Raw genomic sequence first — 19,819 nt, forward strand, 5'->3', positions numbered from 1 at the left:
TGTAGATGGAATCATACACAGTGTAGTCTTTTGTGTCTGGCTTTTTTTGCCCGACATGATGTTTCTAAGATTCGACCATATTTTTGTGTTTGTCAGTAGTTAATCGCTTTCTTTTGCAGAATAGTTTTCTACCGTATGGATGTACAATAATTTGCACATCCATTTGACAGCTGATGAACATTTGATTTGTTTCCAGGTTTTGACAATTACGAGTAGAGCTATTATGAATGTTTGTACACAAGTCTTTGGTTAAGTAGCTAGGACCAGAGTTGCGGGATCATTTGGTAAGTATATGTTTGACAGTTTGTAAGAAGCTGCCAGAGTCCTTTATAATGGTTATGCTATTTTGTATTCCCTCCTGGAATGTGTGTGAGTTCCAGTGGTTCACATCGTTGCCAGTACTCTTTGCTTTATTTAATGTTAGACTAATCTAAGTGGGTACATAGATGCATCTCATTGTGGCTCTGAGTTTCTTTTTCCTGATGACTAACCATGTGGAGCATTTGTTCATGTGCTTACTGACCATTTATCTCTCTTTTGTAGTTTCTGTTCAAATCTTTTGCCCATAAAAAAAAATTTGGCAGTTTGTCTTATTGAGTTGGAAGATGGGAGACAATAGAAAATATATTGCTCTTTGCCCCCTATTCCTAAAACCCTTGTGAATTCCTAAATGATAAGAGCACCAGAAGCATCTTTTTGTTCTACTGAGTCAGCTCTGGGTGGGCTCCTGGATGAGGACCGGTCGCCGGAAAGACCAAGCCATGATTAGTGGCTATGAATTTTCAGTCCCATCCCCATCCTCCCGAGAGGGGAGAGGGGCTGAAGTGGAGTTAGTAATTGAGCACGCCCTCGTGAGGAGGCTTCCATGAAATCCCAGTAGTACGGGGTTCAGGGAGCTTCCAAGTGGATGAACACACCTACACCAGGAGAGTGATGTAACCCAGCTCCATGGGGCAGAAGCTCCTGCTCTTGGGACCCTCCCTGACCTTGTCCTATGTATCTCTTTATCTGGCTGTTCATCTGTATCCTTTATCATATCTTTTAATAAGCTTGGAAATGTAAGTGTTTCCTTGAACTTGGTGAGCCTCTCTAGCAAATTAATCGAACCAAATCGAAGGAGGGGGTCGTGGGAACTCCTGATTTGTAGCCAAGTCGGACGGAAGCTGTGTATAACCTGGGGACCTGTGACTTGCAACTGGTGCCTGAAGCAGGCTGGGAGGGTCTTGTGGGACTGAGCCCTTAACCTGTGCGGTCTAACGCTGTCTCGGGAAGATAGCATTAAACTTGAGTTGAATTGTGGGACACCCAGCTTGTATGGCAGAGAACTGCCTGGTGGATGTGTATGTGAACATCACCCATCCCGTTGTTACTGGGTCTTAGCATCGTTACGGAAGAGTTCCATATTTAGTTTTGATTCTTCGTCTATTTTGTATCCAGTTCCCTTGTCAGATACCATAGTACCTGCCTTGCCCTAACAGCCACCTGCATGACACCTCCCTTGAGCGAGGGCGTTACCAGTGGGGGTTGCATAATTTCAATGTCATCCTTTAAGGGCATAAGGTCCTTCCTGTTGTGGTCGCAGAAGCTGTCCACATCTTCCTGCCTTTTAAGACTAGCCCTGTGGAGCCACCGGGGCTGTCTGTGTTGGCTGCCATGAGTTAATCAGAGGGCTTTTTGTCTGCCTTTTCTCACCACGTCATTCTAGTTTGTGACACACAATCGACCACAACATGTGTCTTCGGTTGAGACACTGGCCTGGGAGGCCAAGAGGTGGTGTGATGTGGGTTTCCTTGATTTTGCAACAACAGTGTCTCGCTGGTCTTATTACTACAGCTTCTGTTAACACGATTCATGGAAGCGAAACATCTGGCAAAATACCTCGAAAACCTTCTCCCCTTCTTCATGAACCTGATTTCTCGTAAGTATCGTGTTTGTTTCCCTAACATAAAAGCAATTCAAAGCTTATTGAGAAAATTTCAAAACAGCATAGAGAAGAGAAAAATTTCCATCACCCTCAGATCCCCCTTGTTTTCTCATGTAGAGTATGTCTTCTGGACTTCTTTAAAGTTTCTTTTCTGCCCTAATTTGCATGTCTGTGAGGGTTGGTTCTTGAAGCATTTGGATTTGGCCTGGAAATCTGCAGAGAAGTGTCCCCAGAGGCTTCTACAGAGCTGTCCTTGTATTTACACTGGAGAGTCACTGAAGACACTCTACACAGCCAGCACACGGAGTGGGGTTGGCCCAGCAGACTTCTGCGTCCACATGGGGGACATCTGGGGGCCATACTTGCCTTTCTGTTAACTTCTTTATTTGGTTCTGATTTTACACTTTAGCAATCTGATATTAAAACCCCCTCCAAACTAAACTCTAGTGAATTACAATGCTGGCTAATTATTTCTCTTAGGTAAACACCCCTACTAAGTGCTACATACATGTGGATTGACACTTTTCCTGGTTATAATCAGTGTCACACTGTCTACCCTGAACTCCACACGCCTCCAGGGCTTGTCCCAAGCCCATCTCTGTCTTAATTTGTCTTCCCGTTTTGTCTTGGGGCTGATGGCTTGTTCCAGTCCAGAGATAAGGAGGGATCTGTGCCTATGACCTAGAGTCTGCCTCCTCAAGACCTCGGGAAGGCACCTGCTTCTCTCCAGGCCCTGCACCTGCCCAAGTTCAAGTGTCCCTCATCGTCCTTGGCTTCAGCCTTCTAACTCGTCCCCCAGCTCAGTCCTTCTCTTCCTAGATCTGGCCTTCACCCCGCCATTAAGGAAAGCATTTTTATAAAAGGAAAAACTTGAAGCGATGCTCTCCTGCCTGAAGGACCCTGAACCCCAAGGCATCCGTATGGCATCTGTGCCCAGAAAGTTCTGCGTCAGGTCCTCAACCTCACCTCCAGCCACACAGGACTCGCAATGCCCAGAATAGGCCAGCTTCTCCCGTGCCCCTGGGCCCTGGCTTCGCCATTTTCTTTGCTGAAAACGCCCTCTTCTCTCGCTCCCCTTGCCTGGTGCTCCCGGACTGAGAGCGCCCTGAGAGCAGGGGTCAAGGTGGACTGATTCCTGGTGTATTGCCAGCACCCAGCTTAGCACGTGGCATGTACTAAATGAGGAGGCTCTGGGTGAATGAACTGTAAGCTGCCCACTAGGGATCCAGGTGGCCCGGACCCCGCATGCTCGTAAGCGCTCTCCTCTGCAGCAGGGGCGCCTAGAGCTGGTTTTCTGCAGGACTTTGCCTTGTTGTCAGGAGACCCAGGGGACACAGAACCTCAGCACAGTCGAGGTGACTGTCTTCATTCAGCTCTGTGGATTGTTGGATGTCTCCGGTCCTGGAGTTTCTCTCTTCTTTCTGTTCCTCCCATGCCCAGCAAAGCCCAGGCCGGGGCCCCAGGCAGTTGGTGGAGCTGGGTTCTTGCCAGGTTCCCGCCAGCCAGAGCCTGGGTCCCCACCCTGACACCTTTCTCTTCTCTTTGAGCTGACCTCCCTCATTAATGAGCAGACTGCACTTGCCAGGGGCAGATTATTGTAGGTCCTGGTTATCAAAGTACATAAGGCCTTCGCAGAGAATTGGAAAGTATAGAAAAATAGAAGAAAATCACTATTAACCCCACCTTTCAGAAGCACCCACTGTTAACATGCATTCAGCCTGTTGTATTACCTTTTTTCCCTAGCCATCTTAACCAATATCTCCAGACCATGGTCTTTGAGTTTTAACATTTCTTAGATGAAAATAATCTCCACTGAGGCTCTCTTACTAAAGAGAATTATAAAATACTAATTAAAAAGTAAGATTGAAAATTTCCAAAAGAATCGTTTTCGTTAACATGTGGGCCTTGCGTCAAGCTACTGAGCAGAAGTGACATAACCCGTAAGACAAGTAGGCTGATGTTTGGAAAAAGGCCAGAGATGGGATTAGGTTTCCGAAGCGAAACCGAAGGGTGAGTGAGCAGACAAGCAGCCTTCAGGTGTCCTCAGGCCAGCCGCCCACCCGGGCTACTGGGTGGAGATGCGAGAGGGAAGCACTGTCAGGGGTAGCCCTTGGCTCTCATTTTGCTTCCCCGTGTTGGGGCTCCCTGGAGCAGGACCTCTGCCAGTCGACTTCATATCCACCCCAGCACGGCCCCTCCCCACCCGTGTCCACGGCCCTCACCCTGAGAGCAATGCTGGGCTGCACCCACACGGGCTTTCTCGCTCATTCCAGAACCCAGCACAACAGAAGTGCTTCCTAGAAGGCGATTGAGTGACTGGTGGGACTTGTTTTATCTTTATGTCATCTTTTCCTTCATCACTCTCATCCCCATCCCAAAGGTTTATCAAGAAATTCTCCAAATAGAGACTTCTCCTTATTAGAAATGTAACAGACGAATTAGGGCTTTATTTTGGCTGTTAAGAGAGTAACATCTCTTTCCATGTTTTTAGACAAATAATGAAATACCTTGCAGAAATTAAAAATAGTGTAAAAATGTATTGATGAAATAACATTCAAGATATCATATGGAGTAGAACGGCAGGACACTTGCTAAGCAGGAAAGATGTGATACAAAATAATGTGCCAACCACATTCCACAACCACAAGACTGGAAGAAGAGACCCTAGTCTGTAACCACACGTAAGAGACGGAGCTCCCACATGCTCAGAAAGGCCCGAGCGCGTGTCCTGTGCTGCCCGTAATTACATACGCGATGGCGGGTACATTTGCCGAACCTCTAAGGCTGCACTGCGTTTTGTCTGGGAAGCAGGGCGGCCAGCATCCACCTGCAGGATCACCCGGGGGTTAGGTGCGATAAGGCAAGCAGTGGACTTAGCCCACACCCTGCGCGGCGAGAGCACCGAGGCTGACTCCAGTGGTTGTCGCCGTTGTCCCTGGGTTGTGATGCCGGTGGTGGTGGCCCAGAAGCTACTATCTGAATTGGCTTTGTGGATTTTCCTCTGTCTTGACCAGGTTTTTGGTACTGGGAGGCACAATCACACAGAGGAACTGGTGAGCAGATGCAACGCAACATGCAAGAAGTTGCAAGTGAATAACCAACGGGCTGTAGAGAGAAGCCTGTCCTTGGTGGACTTGCTCAAGGATGGTCCCATGGGGGTGCTCTGCATGTCATCACTGAAGAAGAGAGGACAGAAGAGGTGGCGGGAGGTGTCAGTGACATTCTGGAGTGCATTGGAAGGACAGACGAAAGAAGGACATTTTTCTTTGGGATGTGGGGACCCCACCTTCCTGAACGGCATGAGGACGGGGACTTCCCTGTACCTCCAAGGCCCCCTGCCTGACCTGGACCCTGTCTCCTCTTTCCTACGCTGTCACTGTCAGACTGGACTGGCAGCCACACAGTCTGTCTCAAGTGCTGTGAAGTGTGTTGACTGGATGTGCACAGTCCTCAGCAGAGTGACGCTGCCCACGGGAATTCTTTGTATTCTTGGTATGGAAGATGGCAGGCAATGGGCGATGACTGATCACCTAAGATACCATCAATTATTGGCTAGAGGAATGCTGCTGTTGCATTTGCATCTTTGCTTCCAAACTATTATTCAAACTCGGCCCCTCCAGAGCAGACAACAACAGAGCTCCAGGAGCCTAAGACAGAGCCGCAGACCTCAGGGATCCCTGCCCCAGGTGAGTGGTCCTCACCCCCGACTCAGGAAGCCATCTGATGCAGGTAGGGACGCAGAGCAGCAGCTGGCACCTGCCTTGCTGTTTCCCCATCAGAAACACACCCCGCTGTGGATCTCCTGAATTTCTAAATATTACCTCTGAGATCGGCCCAGACCATGCTGCTGTCAGCTCCAGCAGCAGCCCGATGTCTCCTAGCAGAGATTCTGCCAATAAGCGGGCATTGCTCCAGGCCCAGGCAGACCCTGCCAACCCTGATAATGCCAGCCCCTCCTCTGGAGGCTGAAAAGACTGATTTCAGAGTCTAGAAAGTGCTGGTCTGCGGAAAGAGGTCTTGGAACACAATATTTTGAGTGGTCTTGGGTGGAGGGAGATGGGTCTCAATGGCCAAAAGCACTCCTCCTTCAAGGAGCTCTGAGGAAGCCACCCACATTTATCTTGATATGGACGGCAAATTCCATAAGCTGCTCACAGGGACATCCCCAGGTCCTCCAGCCTGTGGGCATCATTCTGGCCTCCGGCAGCATCTTCATGGATTTGGGTACCTACATTCCTGTCTCTTGTTCTGATGTCCTCTGGCTGCCAAATTCTCTGCCTTCTCAGGTGCCACCAATCCTCCGTGTCCGTTGACCTGTCCCCCAGACTGCAGGGGCAGGCGTGCTTTGTGGGTTTAGGGGGTGCAACCAAACAGCAAACAACTTAAGATCAAACAGTAGATATCGGTGCCCTTGAAGATCCAGCGCGTCTCCCCGCCCCGCCTAGAGCTGCCCGACGGTCTTCCTCTCCTTCTGCCCACTCTCCCTGCTGCCAGTCCTGGGGCTCTTCCTTGTCTTGTCATTTTTACTTTTTGCAGAACCATGTAGGTTCCTTTGGCCTCTCTCCTAAGCCATTCTCAAAGGTTTGGGTTTCCACGCACAGGGTCTACCTCTGCAGCCTGGAAAGTGGTGTGATCCTTGAGAAGCCACTTACCTTCAGGATTCTCATCTGTAAAATGGGAATAACCGTTCGTGCCCACTTCCCTCGCTCTGTTGTCCTGAACTGCTGTTGGGGGAAGTTCTTCGTGAAGCGAGTGGGCTGTGATCTGTACAATGGAGGGTGTTGGAAACCTCTCTCCTCCAAGCCTTTTCAGCGTCCTGTGTCAGCCCCGCCCCAAGCCATCGGGAGCTGAACCTCCTGGGACCTTTGGAGGCTCAGTTGTCCATGACAAGAGGCTGCAAAGAAACTGCCTTTCTTTGCCACAATTAGACTATAGCAGGGGGTCAGCAACCTTTTTCTTTTCTTTTTTTTAATTAAAAACATTTTTAGTGGAGGTCCTGAGGTTGGTATTCTGACATCTATCAGTAATTCTTCCTAATATTTCTCAGTATCAGCATTTATATTCAGTTTATATTGGAAGAGCTACAGGTAAAATAAACTAACTTTACTTAAAAAAACAAACAAACAACCTCGTGCCTGCTAAGCGTGAGCTCTACCACTGAGCTTTACCCACCCCTCAATCCCCACTGTTGGCAACTTTTTTCTAAGAAGGTTGGGGCAGTAAGCAGTAGAGGCGTGACTGGCCAGGTGACCTGTCTTTTATTCACTCATCTCTGCTGTTGTGGAGAACAGCCACCGACAACATGTAAACACAGGCGTGGCTGTGTTCCAGTAAAACTATTTAGAAACAGGCGGTAGGACAGATTTGGCCTGTGGGCTGTAGGTTGCCAGTCCCAGGATTAGAACAATATACTTTGACTTTTCTATTTTGTCTTTTTATCCCTTTGGCGGGGGTGGTGGTGGTGGTGGTGGGGGTGGTGGTGGTGGTGGTGGTGGTAGTGGTGTAATTTTGTTTGTTTGTTTGTTTATCTAAATATTTATTTTAGTGGAGGCACTGGGGATTGAACCCAGGACCTCATGCATGCTAGGCATGTACTCTACCACAGAGCTAGACCCTGCTCCCTAGTTTGTTTTGCTAAAATGTTAAGATCCATAAAAATGAGATCGTGATCCACAGTTTGGTAAACATTGTTCTGGAGGGGCAGACATCAGTGGAGGACTGGTAGAAGAGGACGGTCCAGCCCTGGAGGCCTTCCAAGCAGAGAGCAAGTTCTGCAGTCTGTTTGGCACTAGGGGTGTCCAGCCAGGTCTCCTGGGGTCAGAAGATGCCATAACCAGTCTCCTTCCTGTCCACTCAGGTCCTCTCCTTCATCCCAGGTTCCTGTTGAGTCATTTCATCACATTGAAAATGTCCTTTTTGGAGGAGAACCCAGGTGTGACTATGGATTCTGAAGACCAGGAAAGAGACGATCCTCAGTGCTGCTCAGAAGGTGAGATTCTTAAAAATGTCCACCCCAGGGCCCAAGAGTAACTCCCGAAGCAGGACCTTCTGAGATACTGTGCCCAGACCCAGTTCCTCACTGTTGACCGTGCATGGTAAGTGAGCTTTGAGAACTTCTCTGGAAAATGAATCAGGGAGAAATCCTTGAGGGGTGAATGAAGCTTTGCCACAGGTGTCCAGGTGTAGTACATGGTAGAGAAACAGATCATCTTCATCCAAAGATTCGGAGCTTTGAAGTCCTGACTCACCAACTGGATGGTTTTGAATCCTCCAAATGCATCTCTTTCCTTCCAACTGACCTACAGGGAGGAGAAGGCCCTGTGGACAAGGGGTCCTCTGGGGCTGAGTTGGGAAAATGACCCCTGCTCAGGGCTTCTGAGTGGTCCCTGCACTTGGGCATTGGCTCAAGGGGGACAATGAGGACCCAATGACCCATTTGACCAGAATGATGATCTAATGCGTGGAGTTCAAGAGGCCAAATCCCTGAGCTGTCAGCTCATGCGCCACCCCACCTCCCCCAGCAAGGTGCAGCCCCCCTGCGTCTCGGAAGCGCAGACTGTCAGATCTCCAGGGACAGGGGAGGATGAGGCCCGGAGTGGAGCGACGCGGAATTGTCTACGACAGCCCAGCAGTAGCAAAGCCAAGACTGGGTAGAACCTTTGCCCCAGAGCACAGGGTTTGGGTTTTCTTCCTCCACAATTCTGCGTGCTGTCAATGTGCAAAAGTGGTGTGGGTGACAACCAGGCATTTCATTCAGGCATTGCTCACACTGAATGTTTTACGGGGGCAGAATCTTCCAGATTATTCTCAAAGTAAAACAGGCAAGTTGCACGATGCCCTCTGAATGAATGCAATGCAGATGTTGCCAGTAAGTAGGTGCTCTAGGGAGTTCTGCCTTCAGACACGAGCTAGCTCTGTTTCATCTCCATTTCCTGCCATTTTTGACCAGGGAAGCTGTTTCTGATGTCATGACGGTTTCTGTGCTTCAGTGTTTCTCAAAACACACAAGAAAGAAGTAAGGCAGTAAAGGGCCCCGGATGCTCCTGAAAATTCCAATTGCGGGTGCTAACCTCACTGTCTCTGATCCCAGATCCCTCCAGAGATGCCCTGGAGCTGGGCCCCAGCCTCACCTCCGTGAGCTCTGCCCACTCAAGTAAGGCCCTCCAGGGAACTGGTGAACTTGGGGAGGGGTGGGGATGGGGTGGGGGATGGGCCACTGGGCTCTCTTAGGGGAGGGGGACAGTCAGAGGCTGGGGACACCTAAGGCCGCTGGGACCCGGCTGAAGCATTACCTTTAGAAGCAAATCCCAGGAGGGTTATTCAGGTGGGCCTCTGCTTTTCCAGAGAGATACAAGCAACATACGCGTGCTGAGGGCACAGGAGGAGAAAGGTTTTGAGCCTAGAAACCTTCCAGGGGTTTTTTTCTGACTGTTGCCACGAGGCTGGCAGCCCGGCCTGCCCCACAGTGCTTATAAAAACCAGAAACGTGGCCAGCAGGGGGCGCACAGGAACCCACACCACTGAGCACCATGGCGGCCCCTCTGAGCTAGAACCCTTCTCACAGGCTACCACGTGAAGCTCACGGCACCCCATGGGGAAATGGTTAACAGCACCACTTTTCAGGGCAGAAACTGAAGAAGAGAGGGAGGTTACCTGTCCCAGGTGACACAGACGGTATGTGACAGATGCTGGAATTTGAAGTTACTATAACATCTGTCTGCCCAGGTCAGGTGGAAGGCCTCCAGTGCACCTCTAGAGTGGTCTTGAGAAGGACTTGGGATCAGAAAAGATGGGCAAGAACACCAGTGCAGAGGACACTGCGCTGGCCTGAGAAGGAGGTGATGAGGGCCTGAGACAGAGCATGATAGGAGGGAACCAGAGGTAAAAGGGGAGAACGGATTTAAGAAATGTTTAAAGATGTACAGTGGTAGTGGTGGAAATGAGGCCTCTTAAAAATAGCACGCGTGGGTCTCAACCTGGACCAACCGAATCAGAATCTCAGGGATGTGGGGCCCAGGCACCCATGGGCTTAAAACATCACCCACCAGGTGATTTCCAGTGTAGAGCCAAGACTGAGAACTGCTGCCTTGGATGGTGACCCCTAAAGAGTGGTCCTCAGACCATCTGTATCAACAGCACCTGGGCGTCTAGAAAGGCAGGGTCTGTAGGTGTGGTTAACATTTGAGAAGCTGGAAGGCTTAGAGCTAATCTAGTTAATGACTCTGAATCAACATACATCCGTCCGTGAACTCAGGAGTCTGGGGCCCGGAAGAGCTGCGGAGGAGAGTCTGATGTGAGCAGAGCTGAGGACCACCGGTCTCCTCTGGCCCCGCTGTAGGGCTTCGTAGGATCTCGCTGGGGCCGGTCATCCATGCCATCAGCACCGAGCGTCTGCGATGCTTGGGGCTCTAGGCGGAGGCTGAGGAGGATTGTGGGCAAGTCAGGCAGAGGACCTGCTCCCGGGGGGTTACAGCACCACAGGGAGATGAGGCAAGGACGCCGACACGTGTGCTGCATGGATGGGTGCAAAGAACTGTGCAGCCCAGAGAGGAGGCCGGCCCGTGCAGAGGGGCCAAGGAGGGCTTCAGGGAGGAGGCAGCAGGGGAGTCAGCAGAAGCCCCCCCCCCCCTAGTCTCACGCAGGAGGAGGCCAGGAGGACATTCCGAGCTGAGAGTCCAGTCAGAGAGGCTTTGTCTTGATTGCAGAGAATGAGACCTTAGATTTCATCTCTCGTGATAATCGCCTACGGAAGGTAATTCAGTTACAGAACCACCCGGTGCAGTGGGTACTGTGTTATCATGTCGAGCATTTTACAGCCACTCGTCCATGGTGGTCACTGGCCTGCACTCGGGCTCCTGCCCTTCAGCAAACAAGGGCCTGAGCACCTCTCTGAGGGGCAGGTCACCTGCCCGGTCAGAGGCCCAGTAGGGAAGGCTCCCTGTGTGGCCCCCACCTCTAGGCAGGAATGGCCAGAATGCACCCCCAGGAGCCGGGCCCTCGGAAGCCGCCTGACCACTGTTGTAGCTGGTCCTGTCTGTTAGCGAGGTTCCTTCAGGGCCAGGCGCGAGCCCTGCAGCTTTTCGTGGGAGGCCGGCAGTGCCAGCTCAGTCTGGCACGGTGCTGGGCTCCCGGGGGCGTCCGGCCTCCGCCTCTCACTCCTCGCTCTGCCACTGTCCCTTCATCGACCCAGCTCCCCCCCCCCCCCCATTTCACAGATGAAGACATGGAGGTCTGGAGAGATTCAGGAACTTCTAAGTCCTAAAGTAGCAAGTGACAGAGCTTGGATTTGAGCCCATGTGTCTAAGTGGGGGCCCACGTGCTTACATACATGCGAAATTGCTTATCTGGAGCAAGGCAGAAGGCCTAGGGTGGAAGACATCCCCAGGGGGCTACGGTAGCCGAGCCTGCAGGCGGAGGGGAGGGCTGAGGCTGGGACCATCGGCAGTGGGCCAGGAAGGATTGAGTTTTGTGTTCTCAGTGTGAAATGTTGAAGTGTTGATAACTGGTTGATTTGACCTAGGTCCAAGAGTGAAGGCCAAAGGTCCGGAGAAATTCAGTATCCATGACGGGGATCACAAAGTCCTGGTCCTGGACTCTGGGACGCTGAGAGCTGTTCCGTATAAAAGCTACGTTCTCCCAGGTGACTCTCAGTCGTGGTCGGGCTTTCCATCCCCGCGGTCAGGGTGAGGCCTTCCTCTGTGGGGCGCAGCTCAGGCTGCCCCACGCCTGCAGCTCCAGCCGGTGGGAGGCAGCAGGGCGGAGGAGCCCAGCGACCACCAGGGCCACTAGGAATTCGGTGGCGAGTCTGTAACGATGACCAGATCCAACAGAGGTCTTTCTGGAAAGTTTCTCCTGAAAGAAGAGGCAGCTTGAACCAGAATGAACAAGGGGGCTTTGACTCAGAGCCAAGGGGAGGGGCCGACACATCATGCAGACAAGAGAGAGAGAGTCTTCCTCCCTGCGCTGAGGACCACCCCATTTTTCTGACTGTCTTTTTCCAGAGACCTTCTTTGTACTTGCCTCCCACGTGGGCTCACCTTGTGAGAAGAAAGGAAGCCCCATTTTCCTGGCCGTCTCTAAAGGAGAGCTGTGTCTCTGCTGCGAGAAGAACAAAGGGCAGCTCCATCCATCCCTGCTGCTGAAGGTGAGTGTTTCAGCTCGGTTTCCTTGACCCTCGGCCGGGGTCTTCAATGCCTGTCACGCTCCACACATTCTCATCTCGGTCAGTGTAACAGGAGCACCCACCTTTCCGCAAACTTTGCGTGGAAGGGTCTCCTGCCCTCCTCTTTGCCTCTGTGCCCCAAGAGTGCATAGGCTGGGTTTTCTCAGTCTCAAAGCCCGTGGCATCTAATTAACCCTTTCACCTTCTAGAAAAAGAATCTTTCTGACTTGGCTGCCCAGAAGGAACCAGCATGTCCGCCCTTCACCTTTTATAGGGCTAAGGTGGGCTCCAAGAACACGCTGGAGTCAGCTGCCCACCCCGGATGGTTCGTTTGCACCTCCTGCAATGCCTGGGAACCTGTTGGAATGACAAATACTCGAGGGAGAAAGAAACACACTGAGTTTTCATTTCACCCAGTTTGCGAAGCTGAAATGAGCCCCAGTGAGGTCAGCGAGTGCGCAGCTGCCCCATCAGACGCCTTCCTGTCCTTAACTCCTTAACTCCTGCCCAGGGCAGAGGAACACGGAAGCTGCTCATTAAACTCATCTGTTTCTTACTAGTACTTTGGGAATTTGTGTCTTTAGGTCTTAGAAAGAAGGCTTGCTTCATTGTAGAGTTCTTAGATGAAATAAAGTTCTGCCTGTGTGCGACTTACGCTGAACCATCAGCCATCCATAGGCAGTGTCGGATGGCATGATCGAGCCAGGCGGTCGGAACTTGTGACAGGAAGGAGCAGCTGCGATAATACTGTGCCCCAAAGTTAGCATTCCTCCAGGGGCTGGACAGGCACTTTGGGTCGGGGGGATGCTGAAGTCCACGGAATGGTTTAGTCTGTGTCTAGAGCACAGTGTGATGGGAAGAAAAGCAGAAAGTGACCATCCAGCCAAGTGGAAAAGGGTGGAGTGGGTCCCAGATAAAGGAATGGGGCGACCCAAGGTGTGGGAGAGGCACAGACACAAGGAATCTGGGTCAGGTGGCAGCCGGGGGACCAGGTGAGCAGCCAGTTGGCATCTGGGAGGCCTGCCCACAAGGGCCAGGTGCCCGCCCCTAGCTGGCTCGGATCCCAGTGAAGACTGAAAGGAGGGGCTGGCTGACCAGAAACCCACGACTGGAAGCAGAGCAGGGGAGGGGAGCCTTGGAAATGCCTACTTATGGCTCCTCAGTTCCAAGCGACAATAGCTGAGTCAGGCTCCCCGAAGCAGAAAGCACATCAAACAAACAGGAATGTACTAGAAGGATTTGGGGGCACGCTCGTTTGTCATCGCGGCTGTCACAAATCAGCACACAATAGTGGTTAAAACAAGGCAGTTTCTTACCTTGCCTTTCTGGAGGTCAGTCTGAAATGGGCCTCACTGGGCTGAATTCAAAGTGTAGTCAGCGCTGCGTTCCTTTTGGAACCTCAAGGGGAGAACTGATTTGATTTCCTTGCTTTTCTGGCCTCGAGCGAGGGGTCACCTGCATTCCTTGGCTCATGGCCCCTTCCTCCATCTTCAAAGTTGGCAAGGGCTGGTGGAGTCTTTCTTCTAAGGACCCCCCCCCCCACCTTCCTCTCTCACTTGTTAAGAACCCTTGTGATGACATTGGGCCCATCCCGGTAACCCAGGATAATTCCCATCTCAAGACCCTTAATTTAACCACGTCTGCAAAGTCCCTTTTGCCACTGAAGGTACGTATCTTCCCAGGATCCGGGTAGGATGTGGACATCTGTGGGAGCATCACTCTGCTTAGCACATGAAGGCTGTGCTTAGAAGCCAGAGTCGGACATTTCCAGCAGGTCCAAAATCACAAGAGCCAGGGAGGTTTTGGCCCCACCGTCCAGATGGATAAGGAAAAGGTTCAGACTCCAAGGACAGCGTGTGACCCCCTGCTTCAGCTCACGCATCTACTCCTCGGTCAGTCAATGGCAGCACCCTTTGATCAACATCCCTACAAGACACTCAGCTTGATGACATGGAGCAAATTGCTGTGATGCGCTAGCAGGTCGCGTGGGCTTCCTGTGAGGCTCCACCAAGACCACAGACGTAGCTGCCCCCACCTGGCAGAAGCACAGGATTCCTGCGCGCTGTTGGCTTTACTGTTGGAAAGCTCCGGAATGGCTCTGGTGCTCACCTGGGTGTTCCACCCCCCTTAAAGCTGTGAGTCGTTCCCTGTCCCAGCACTACCAACCCCCCGTTTACCTGGCCTGATTTTTATGTCCTTCTAACGTACTGTATAATTTGCTTATTTCTTAGGTTTAAATTTGCCTCCTCTGCTAGGATGTAAGTTCCACGCGTGTCCTCTTCTCCGATGCATCGCAAGAACCTACCATAACACCCGGCATTTGTAGACACTCAGTAAGGTTTTTATGAATGAAGGAAGGAGGAAGAAAGAGCAGAGGGAGGAAGGGAGAAAGGCAGAGAGAGAGGGAAGGGCTGTTATTTAAATGATGCTCTTCTTCCTGCCACAGCTAATAGGACTTCCCCTGCAAAGCAGATGCATCTTTGAAAACGTGTATAAATCCAGTGCAGGTGTTTTGGTTTTTTTTTTTTTAACATTTTTTATTGATTTATAATCATTTTACAATGTTGTGTCAAATTCCAGTGTTCAGCACAATTTTTCAGTCATTCATGGACTTATACACACTCATTGTCACATTTTTTTCTCTGTGAGTTATCATAACATTTTGTGTATATTTCCCTGTGCTATACAGTGTAGTCTATTCTACAATTTTGAAATCCCAGTCTATCCCTTCCCACCCTCCACCCCCCTGGTAACCACAAGTCTGTATTCTCTGTCTGTGAGTCTATTTCTGTCCTTTATTTACGCTTTGTTTTTGTTTGTTTGTTTGTTTTTGTTTTTGTTCTTTAGATTCCACATATGAGCGATCTCATATGGTATTTTTCTTTCTCTTTCTGGCTTACTTCACTTAGAATGACATTCTCCAGGAGCATCCATGTTGCTGCAAATGGCATTATGTTGTCGGTTTTTATGGCTGAGTAGTATTCCATTGTATAAATACACCACATCTTCTTTATCCAGTCACCTGTTGATGGACATTTAGGCTGTTTCCATGTTTTGGCTATTGTAAATAGTGCTGCTATGAACATTGGGGTGCAGGTGTCATCCTGAAGTAGATTTCCTTCTGCATACAAGCCCAGGAGTGGGATTCCTGGGTCATATGGTAAGTCTATTCCTAGTCTTTTGAGGAATCTCCACACTGTTTTCCATAGTGGCTGCACCAAACTGCATTCCCACCAGCAGTGTAGGAGGGTTCCCCTTTCTCCACAGCCTCTCCAGCATTTGTCATTTGTGGATTTTTGAATGATGGCCATTCTGACTGGTGTGAGGTGATACCTCATTGTAGTTTTGATTTGCATTTCTCTGATAATTAGTGATTTTGAGCATTTTTTCATGTGCTTTTTGATCATTTGTATGTCTTCCTTGGAGAATTGCTTGTTTAGGTCTTCTGCCCATTTTTGGATTGGGTTGTTTATTTTTTTCTTATTGAGTCGTATAAGCTGCTTATATATTCTGGAGATCAAGCCTTTGTCAGTTTCACTTGCAAAAATTTTCTCCCATTCCGTAGGTTTTCTTCTTGTTTTACTTCTGGTTTCCTTTGCTGTGCAGAAGTTTGTAAGTTTCATTAGGTCCCATTTGTTTATTCTTGCTTTTATTTCTTCTAGGAGAAAATTTTTGAGATGTATGTCAGATAATGTTTTGCCTATGTTTTCCTCTAGGAGGTTTATTGTATCTTGTCTTATGTTTAAGTCTTTAATCCATTTTGAGTTGATTTTTGTATATGGTGTAAGGGAGTGTTCTATCTTCATTGTTTTACATGCTGCTGTCCAGTTTTCCCAACACCATTTGCTGAAGAGACTGTCTTTATTCCAATGTATATTCTTGCGTCCTTTGTCAAAGATGAGTTGACCAAAAGTTTGTGGGTTCATTTCTGGGCTCTCTATTCTGTTCCATTGGTCTATATGTCTGTTTTGGTACCAATACCATGCTGTCTTGATGACTGTAGCTCTATAGTATTGTCTGAAGTCTGGGAGAGTTATTCCTCCAGCCTCTTTCTTTCTCTTCAGTAATGCTTTGGCAATTCTAGGTCTTTGATGGTTCCATATGAATTTTATTATGATTTTTTCTAGTTCTGTGAAATATATCCAAATAATTGGATAGGGATTGCATTAAATCTGTAGATTGCCTTGGGCAGTGTGACCATTTTAACAATATTGATTCTTCCAATCCAAGAGCATGGAATATCTTTCCATTTTTTAAAGTCTTCTTTAATTTCCTTCATCAATGGTTTATAGTTTTCTGTGTATAATTCTTTCACCTCCTTGGTTAGATTTATTCCCAGATATTTTATTACTTTGGGTGCTATTTTAAAGGGGATTGTTTCTTTACTTTCTTCTTCTGTTGATTTATCGTTAGTGTAAAGAAATGCAACTGATTTTTGAACGTTAATTTTGTAACCTGCTACCTTGCTGAATTCTTCAATCAGCTCTAGTAGCTTTTGTGTGGACCTTTTAGGGTTTTCTATATATAGTAACATGTCATCAGCATATAATGACACTTTTACCTCTTCTTTTCCAATTTGGATCCCTTTTATTTCTCTTGCCTGACTGCTGTGGCTAGGACTTCCAGGACTATGTTGAATAGGAGTGGTGATAGTGGGCATCCTTGTCTTGTCCCAGATTTTAGTGGGAAGCTTTTGAGTTTTTCACCGTTGAGTACTATGCTGGCTGTAGGTTTGTCATATATAGCTTTTATTATGTTGAGATATGTTCCCTCTATACCCACTTTGGCGAGAGTTTTTATCATAAATGGGTGTTGAATTTTATCAAATGCTTTTTCTGCATTGATTGAGATGATCATGTGGTTTTTGTCCTTTCTCTTGTTGATGTGAAGGTGTTTTGGGTTTTATTTTCCTAACTGTCACTGTAATCATGGGTTTGGGGGTTCAGCGAAAAGGTTTTGGCCCTTACACATTACACCCCAGAATCCCAGTGTATTCCCTTCTGAGGGTGGCTGGAATAGAGTAAAACCACGAAGCAGCTTAAAGCAACTGAAATTTATCCTCTCACAGTCCTGGAGGTGAGAAGTGTGAGATCAAGATGTTGGCAGGACGGGCTCCTTCGAGGGCTCTGACAGAGAATCTGTTCCGAGCCTCTTCCAGCTTCCGGCTTTGTTGGCCATCCTTGGCGTCCCTTGGCTTGTAGATACATCATTCCACCTCCATTGTCACATGACCTTCTTCTCCCCGTGTCTCTGTGTCTTCATGAAGCATTCTGTGTGTGTCAGTCTCCAAATTTCCCTCTTTTTTCCAGGACATCAGTCACTTTGGATTAGGACACATCCTGAGAAGTTTTTCTTGACTTGGTTACATCTGCAAAGACCCCATTTCCAAATAACATGACATTCATAGGTATTGGGGGTTAAGACTTTAATGTATCTTTTTTTGGGGGGGACACAATTCAACCCATAGCACCCAACGTTTCAGCTGTTCACCTCAAGGAATTCTCTACGCCTGTAAAAGGATGATCCGAGGGCAAGAACTCACGCAGAAGTGCCCCAACCAGGGGGTCCTCTCCCCAGCTGATCACTTCCCCCACCCCCATCCGAGATCCTGGGCAGGACAAGGGGGGAGAGGGAAAGAGGGAGGCTGTCTTGGGAATGGAAAGAGAAGACTCTGATCCGTCCTGCACCCTGCTTGGGAGGGAGTTACCCAGCAGAGCGTAACAGACAGCCTTACGAGTGGTGCACCCCAGGCATTTTTGATCCCGGTTACCCCGATGAATTAAACAAAATTGAGGACATATCTTGAAACGTAGACAATAGCACTTAATGAAGCTGACATAAAATTAGAAAATTTACAAGGGCTAAATAAATTAGAAACCAACATTTAGTTTCTTCTAACATTCCAAAGGGCTGTCTCACCCCGCCTCCTCGCTCCATCCCAGTGTCTGCAGGCACACCCCTAGTGATGTTCAACCAGTTCTCGGTCGTTGTGGGGCAGGGGGACTGGGAGGGAGCTCTGATAACACGGCTCTTGCTGGTTTTCACGATGTAACGACTCCCAGCAGAACCAACTTCAATGACATGCAGTCGCAGGACTGCAGTCAAGAGGAGATGCTCACGTGGGCTCTTCTAAGCTGGGGTGCACTGGCTCCAGCACGCCACGGCACCCCTTTAAGATCTTCATTTTAGAACCAGGATTGGTTGGCAAATCATAGTCTGCAGGCCAGATCCAGCTCCCTGCCTGTGTTGTAGAGCTTGCTAACCAGCCATGCTCACTGGTTGTCTAGGGCAGCCTTCCCGCTACAATAGAACATGTGACACTGTTGTCACCAAGCTCATGAAATACACTGTTTCTTGTTTTGCATTTGTAGACGCTTAGGAAGTTCCATTCATCTTACAAGGTGTCCATGCAGTTTGTGTCCTGCTCTTGCTGCCTGTGATAACCTCCCATGCAAACAAGCCTTTTAAGCTACGGAAGAGAATTATTTGGAACATGGCTCTAAATAGGAGATAATTATTATTATGTTTGTTAAAAAAACAAGACAGCAGGTCCCAAATGGAGTCGCTTATGCTAAGCCCCCTATCACCAAACTGAGACTTAACTCAATTACAGTTCCCAGCTCTCCCAGAAAAGGAATCTTAACCCAGTCACTTAGGAATTGCCTGGTCAGAACTAGCTAGGACATTAGCCATCCCCTAAAGGAAAGTAACTTTGCGATAACAAATCCAAAGTAAAACTTCCTTGTTCCCGCTCCCTTCTTGCCATAAAAGTCTTTCATTTGTAGGTCTCCTCGGAGCTCCTTTCTGTCTGCTAGACTGGATGCTGCCCGATTCGAATGGACTTTTACTCAAATAAACTCTTAAAACTGTTAATAAGCCTCAGTTTATCTTTTAATATTTTAAAACAGTTGGTTACAAAGTGTTTTTCCCCACAAGTATAATTTATGAATCTAATAACTTTCTAGTTTTAATTAGCTGTTGTGCACTCTACTGCCCAGAAAATAAATAATGCATGAAAATGAAATCTGTTGCATTTTGCAGAGATGTTAGGCCCTTATGACTTTATACCATCAAATTTTCATAATTTTTGGTCAAAATTTACTTCAGCAAAAAATATAGTTTCAAAATAAGTTTCATCGAAAAAGTTTTTTAAATTAAGCATGCAACAAGAAAATAAGGTGTACTAATATAAAAAATTTCAGGTATTCAGTAACTAAAAACGTGACTGTCACAAAATAAATGCTTCAGTCACATAAAAACAATTTTAAAAGCTCCACTTTACAGGTACAACGACTAAAACTCCACTTTAATTAGTTAACTAGATTTAATTGTGTTAAACTATTTATTTTTGAATTTATTACTGAAATACCATCAGCAAACAGATTTTGGCAGAATAATATTAAGAATAATATTAAAAGTCGATAATAAATATACATGGATGTGTGAATTGGGATGCAGGGTAAAATCTATTTCAAACCGTGGGTTGCATTAAAATAAAAAATTTGAAAAGCGCAGTTCTAAACTTGTGACAAAGGTCCTGCCTTCAGGCGCTGCGCGGAGCTCGGAGCTCCAGCATCTCCAAGCCCAGGGTGTGGCCTCCAGAGGTGTCTCCAGACACGTCATTCGGTGTCACGGCGCCCTCTGCTGGTCAGAGAAGGCACAGCTCTGCGTTAGCTCAGCCAGGGCCCAGCTGGAAGCCCTGACGGTGTTTCAGGGTGAGCACAAAGGTGGCC

At 48.4% G+C, this 19,819-nt stretch overlaps 1 protein-coding gene across 3 annotated transcripts in view; it reads left to right on the forward strand.

The window, feature by feature from the left end:
- The window catches only part of IL37 (interleukin 37), a 108,667-nt gene extending 94,906 nt beyond the window's left edge, over nt 1–13,761 (forward strand). The window contains exons 3-9 of one of the 3 annotated variants that reach the window (XM_032469529.1): nt 1,834–1,918; nt 4,939–5,610; nt 7,782–7,913; nt 9,015–9,077; nt 11,445–11,564; nt 11,926–12,068; nt 12,296–13,761. In XM_032469529.1, the coding sequence (XP_032325420.1) occupies nt 7,832–7,913; nt 9,015–9,077; nt 11,445–11,564; nt 11,926–12,068; nt 12,296–12,586 (699 nt within the window). In that variant the 5' untranslated portion in view covers nt 1,834–1,918; nt 4,939–5,610; nt 7,782–7,831 and the 3' untranslated portion in view covers nt 12,587–13,761. The remainder of the gene's footprint in view (nt 1–1,833; nt 1,919–4,938; nt 5,611–7,781; nt 7,914–9,014; nt 9,078–11,444; nt 11,565–11,925; nt 12,069–12,295) is intronic. The other 2 variants (XM_006183627.2, XM_032469528.1) reach the window with 2 other exon arrangements.
- Nucleotides 13,762–19,819: the final 6,058 nt, after the last annotated feature.

This window comes from Camelus ferus, chromosome 28 (genome assembly GCF_009834535.1).
Source record: "Camelus ferus isolate YT-003-E chromosome 28, BCGSAC_Cfer_1.0, whole genome shotgun sequence".
In the NCBI taxonomy this organism is placed as follows: Eukaryota; Metazoa; Chordata; class Mammalia; order Artiodactyla; family Camelidae; genus Camelus; species Camelus ferus.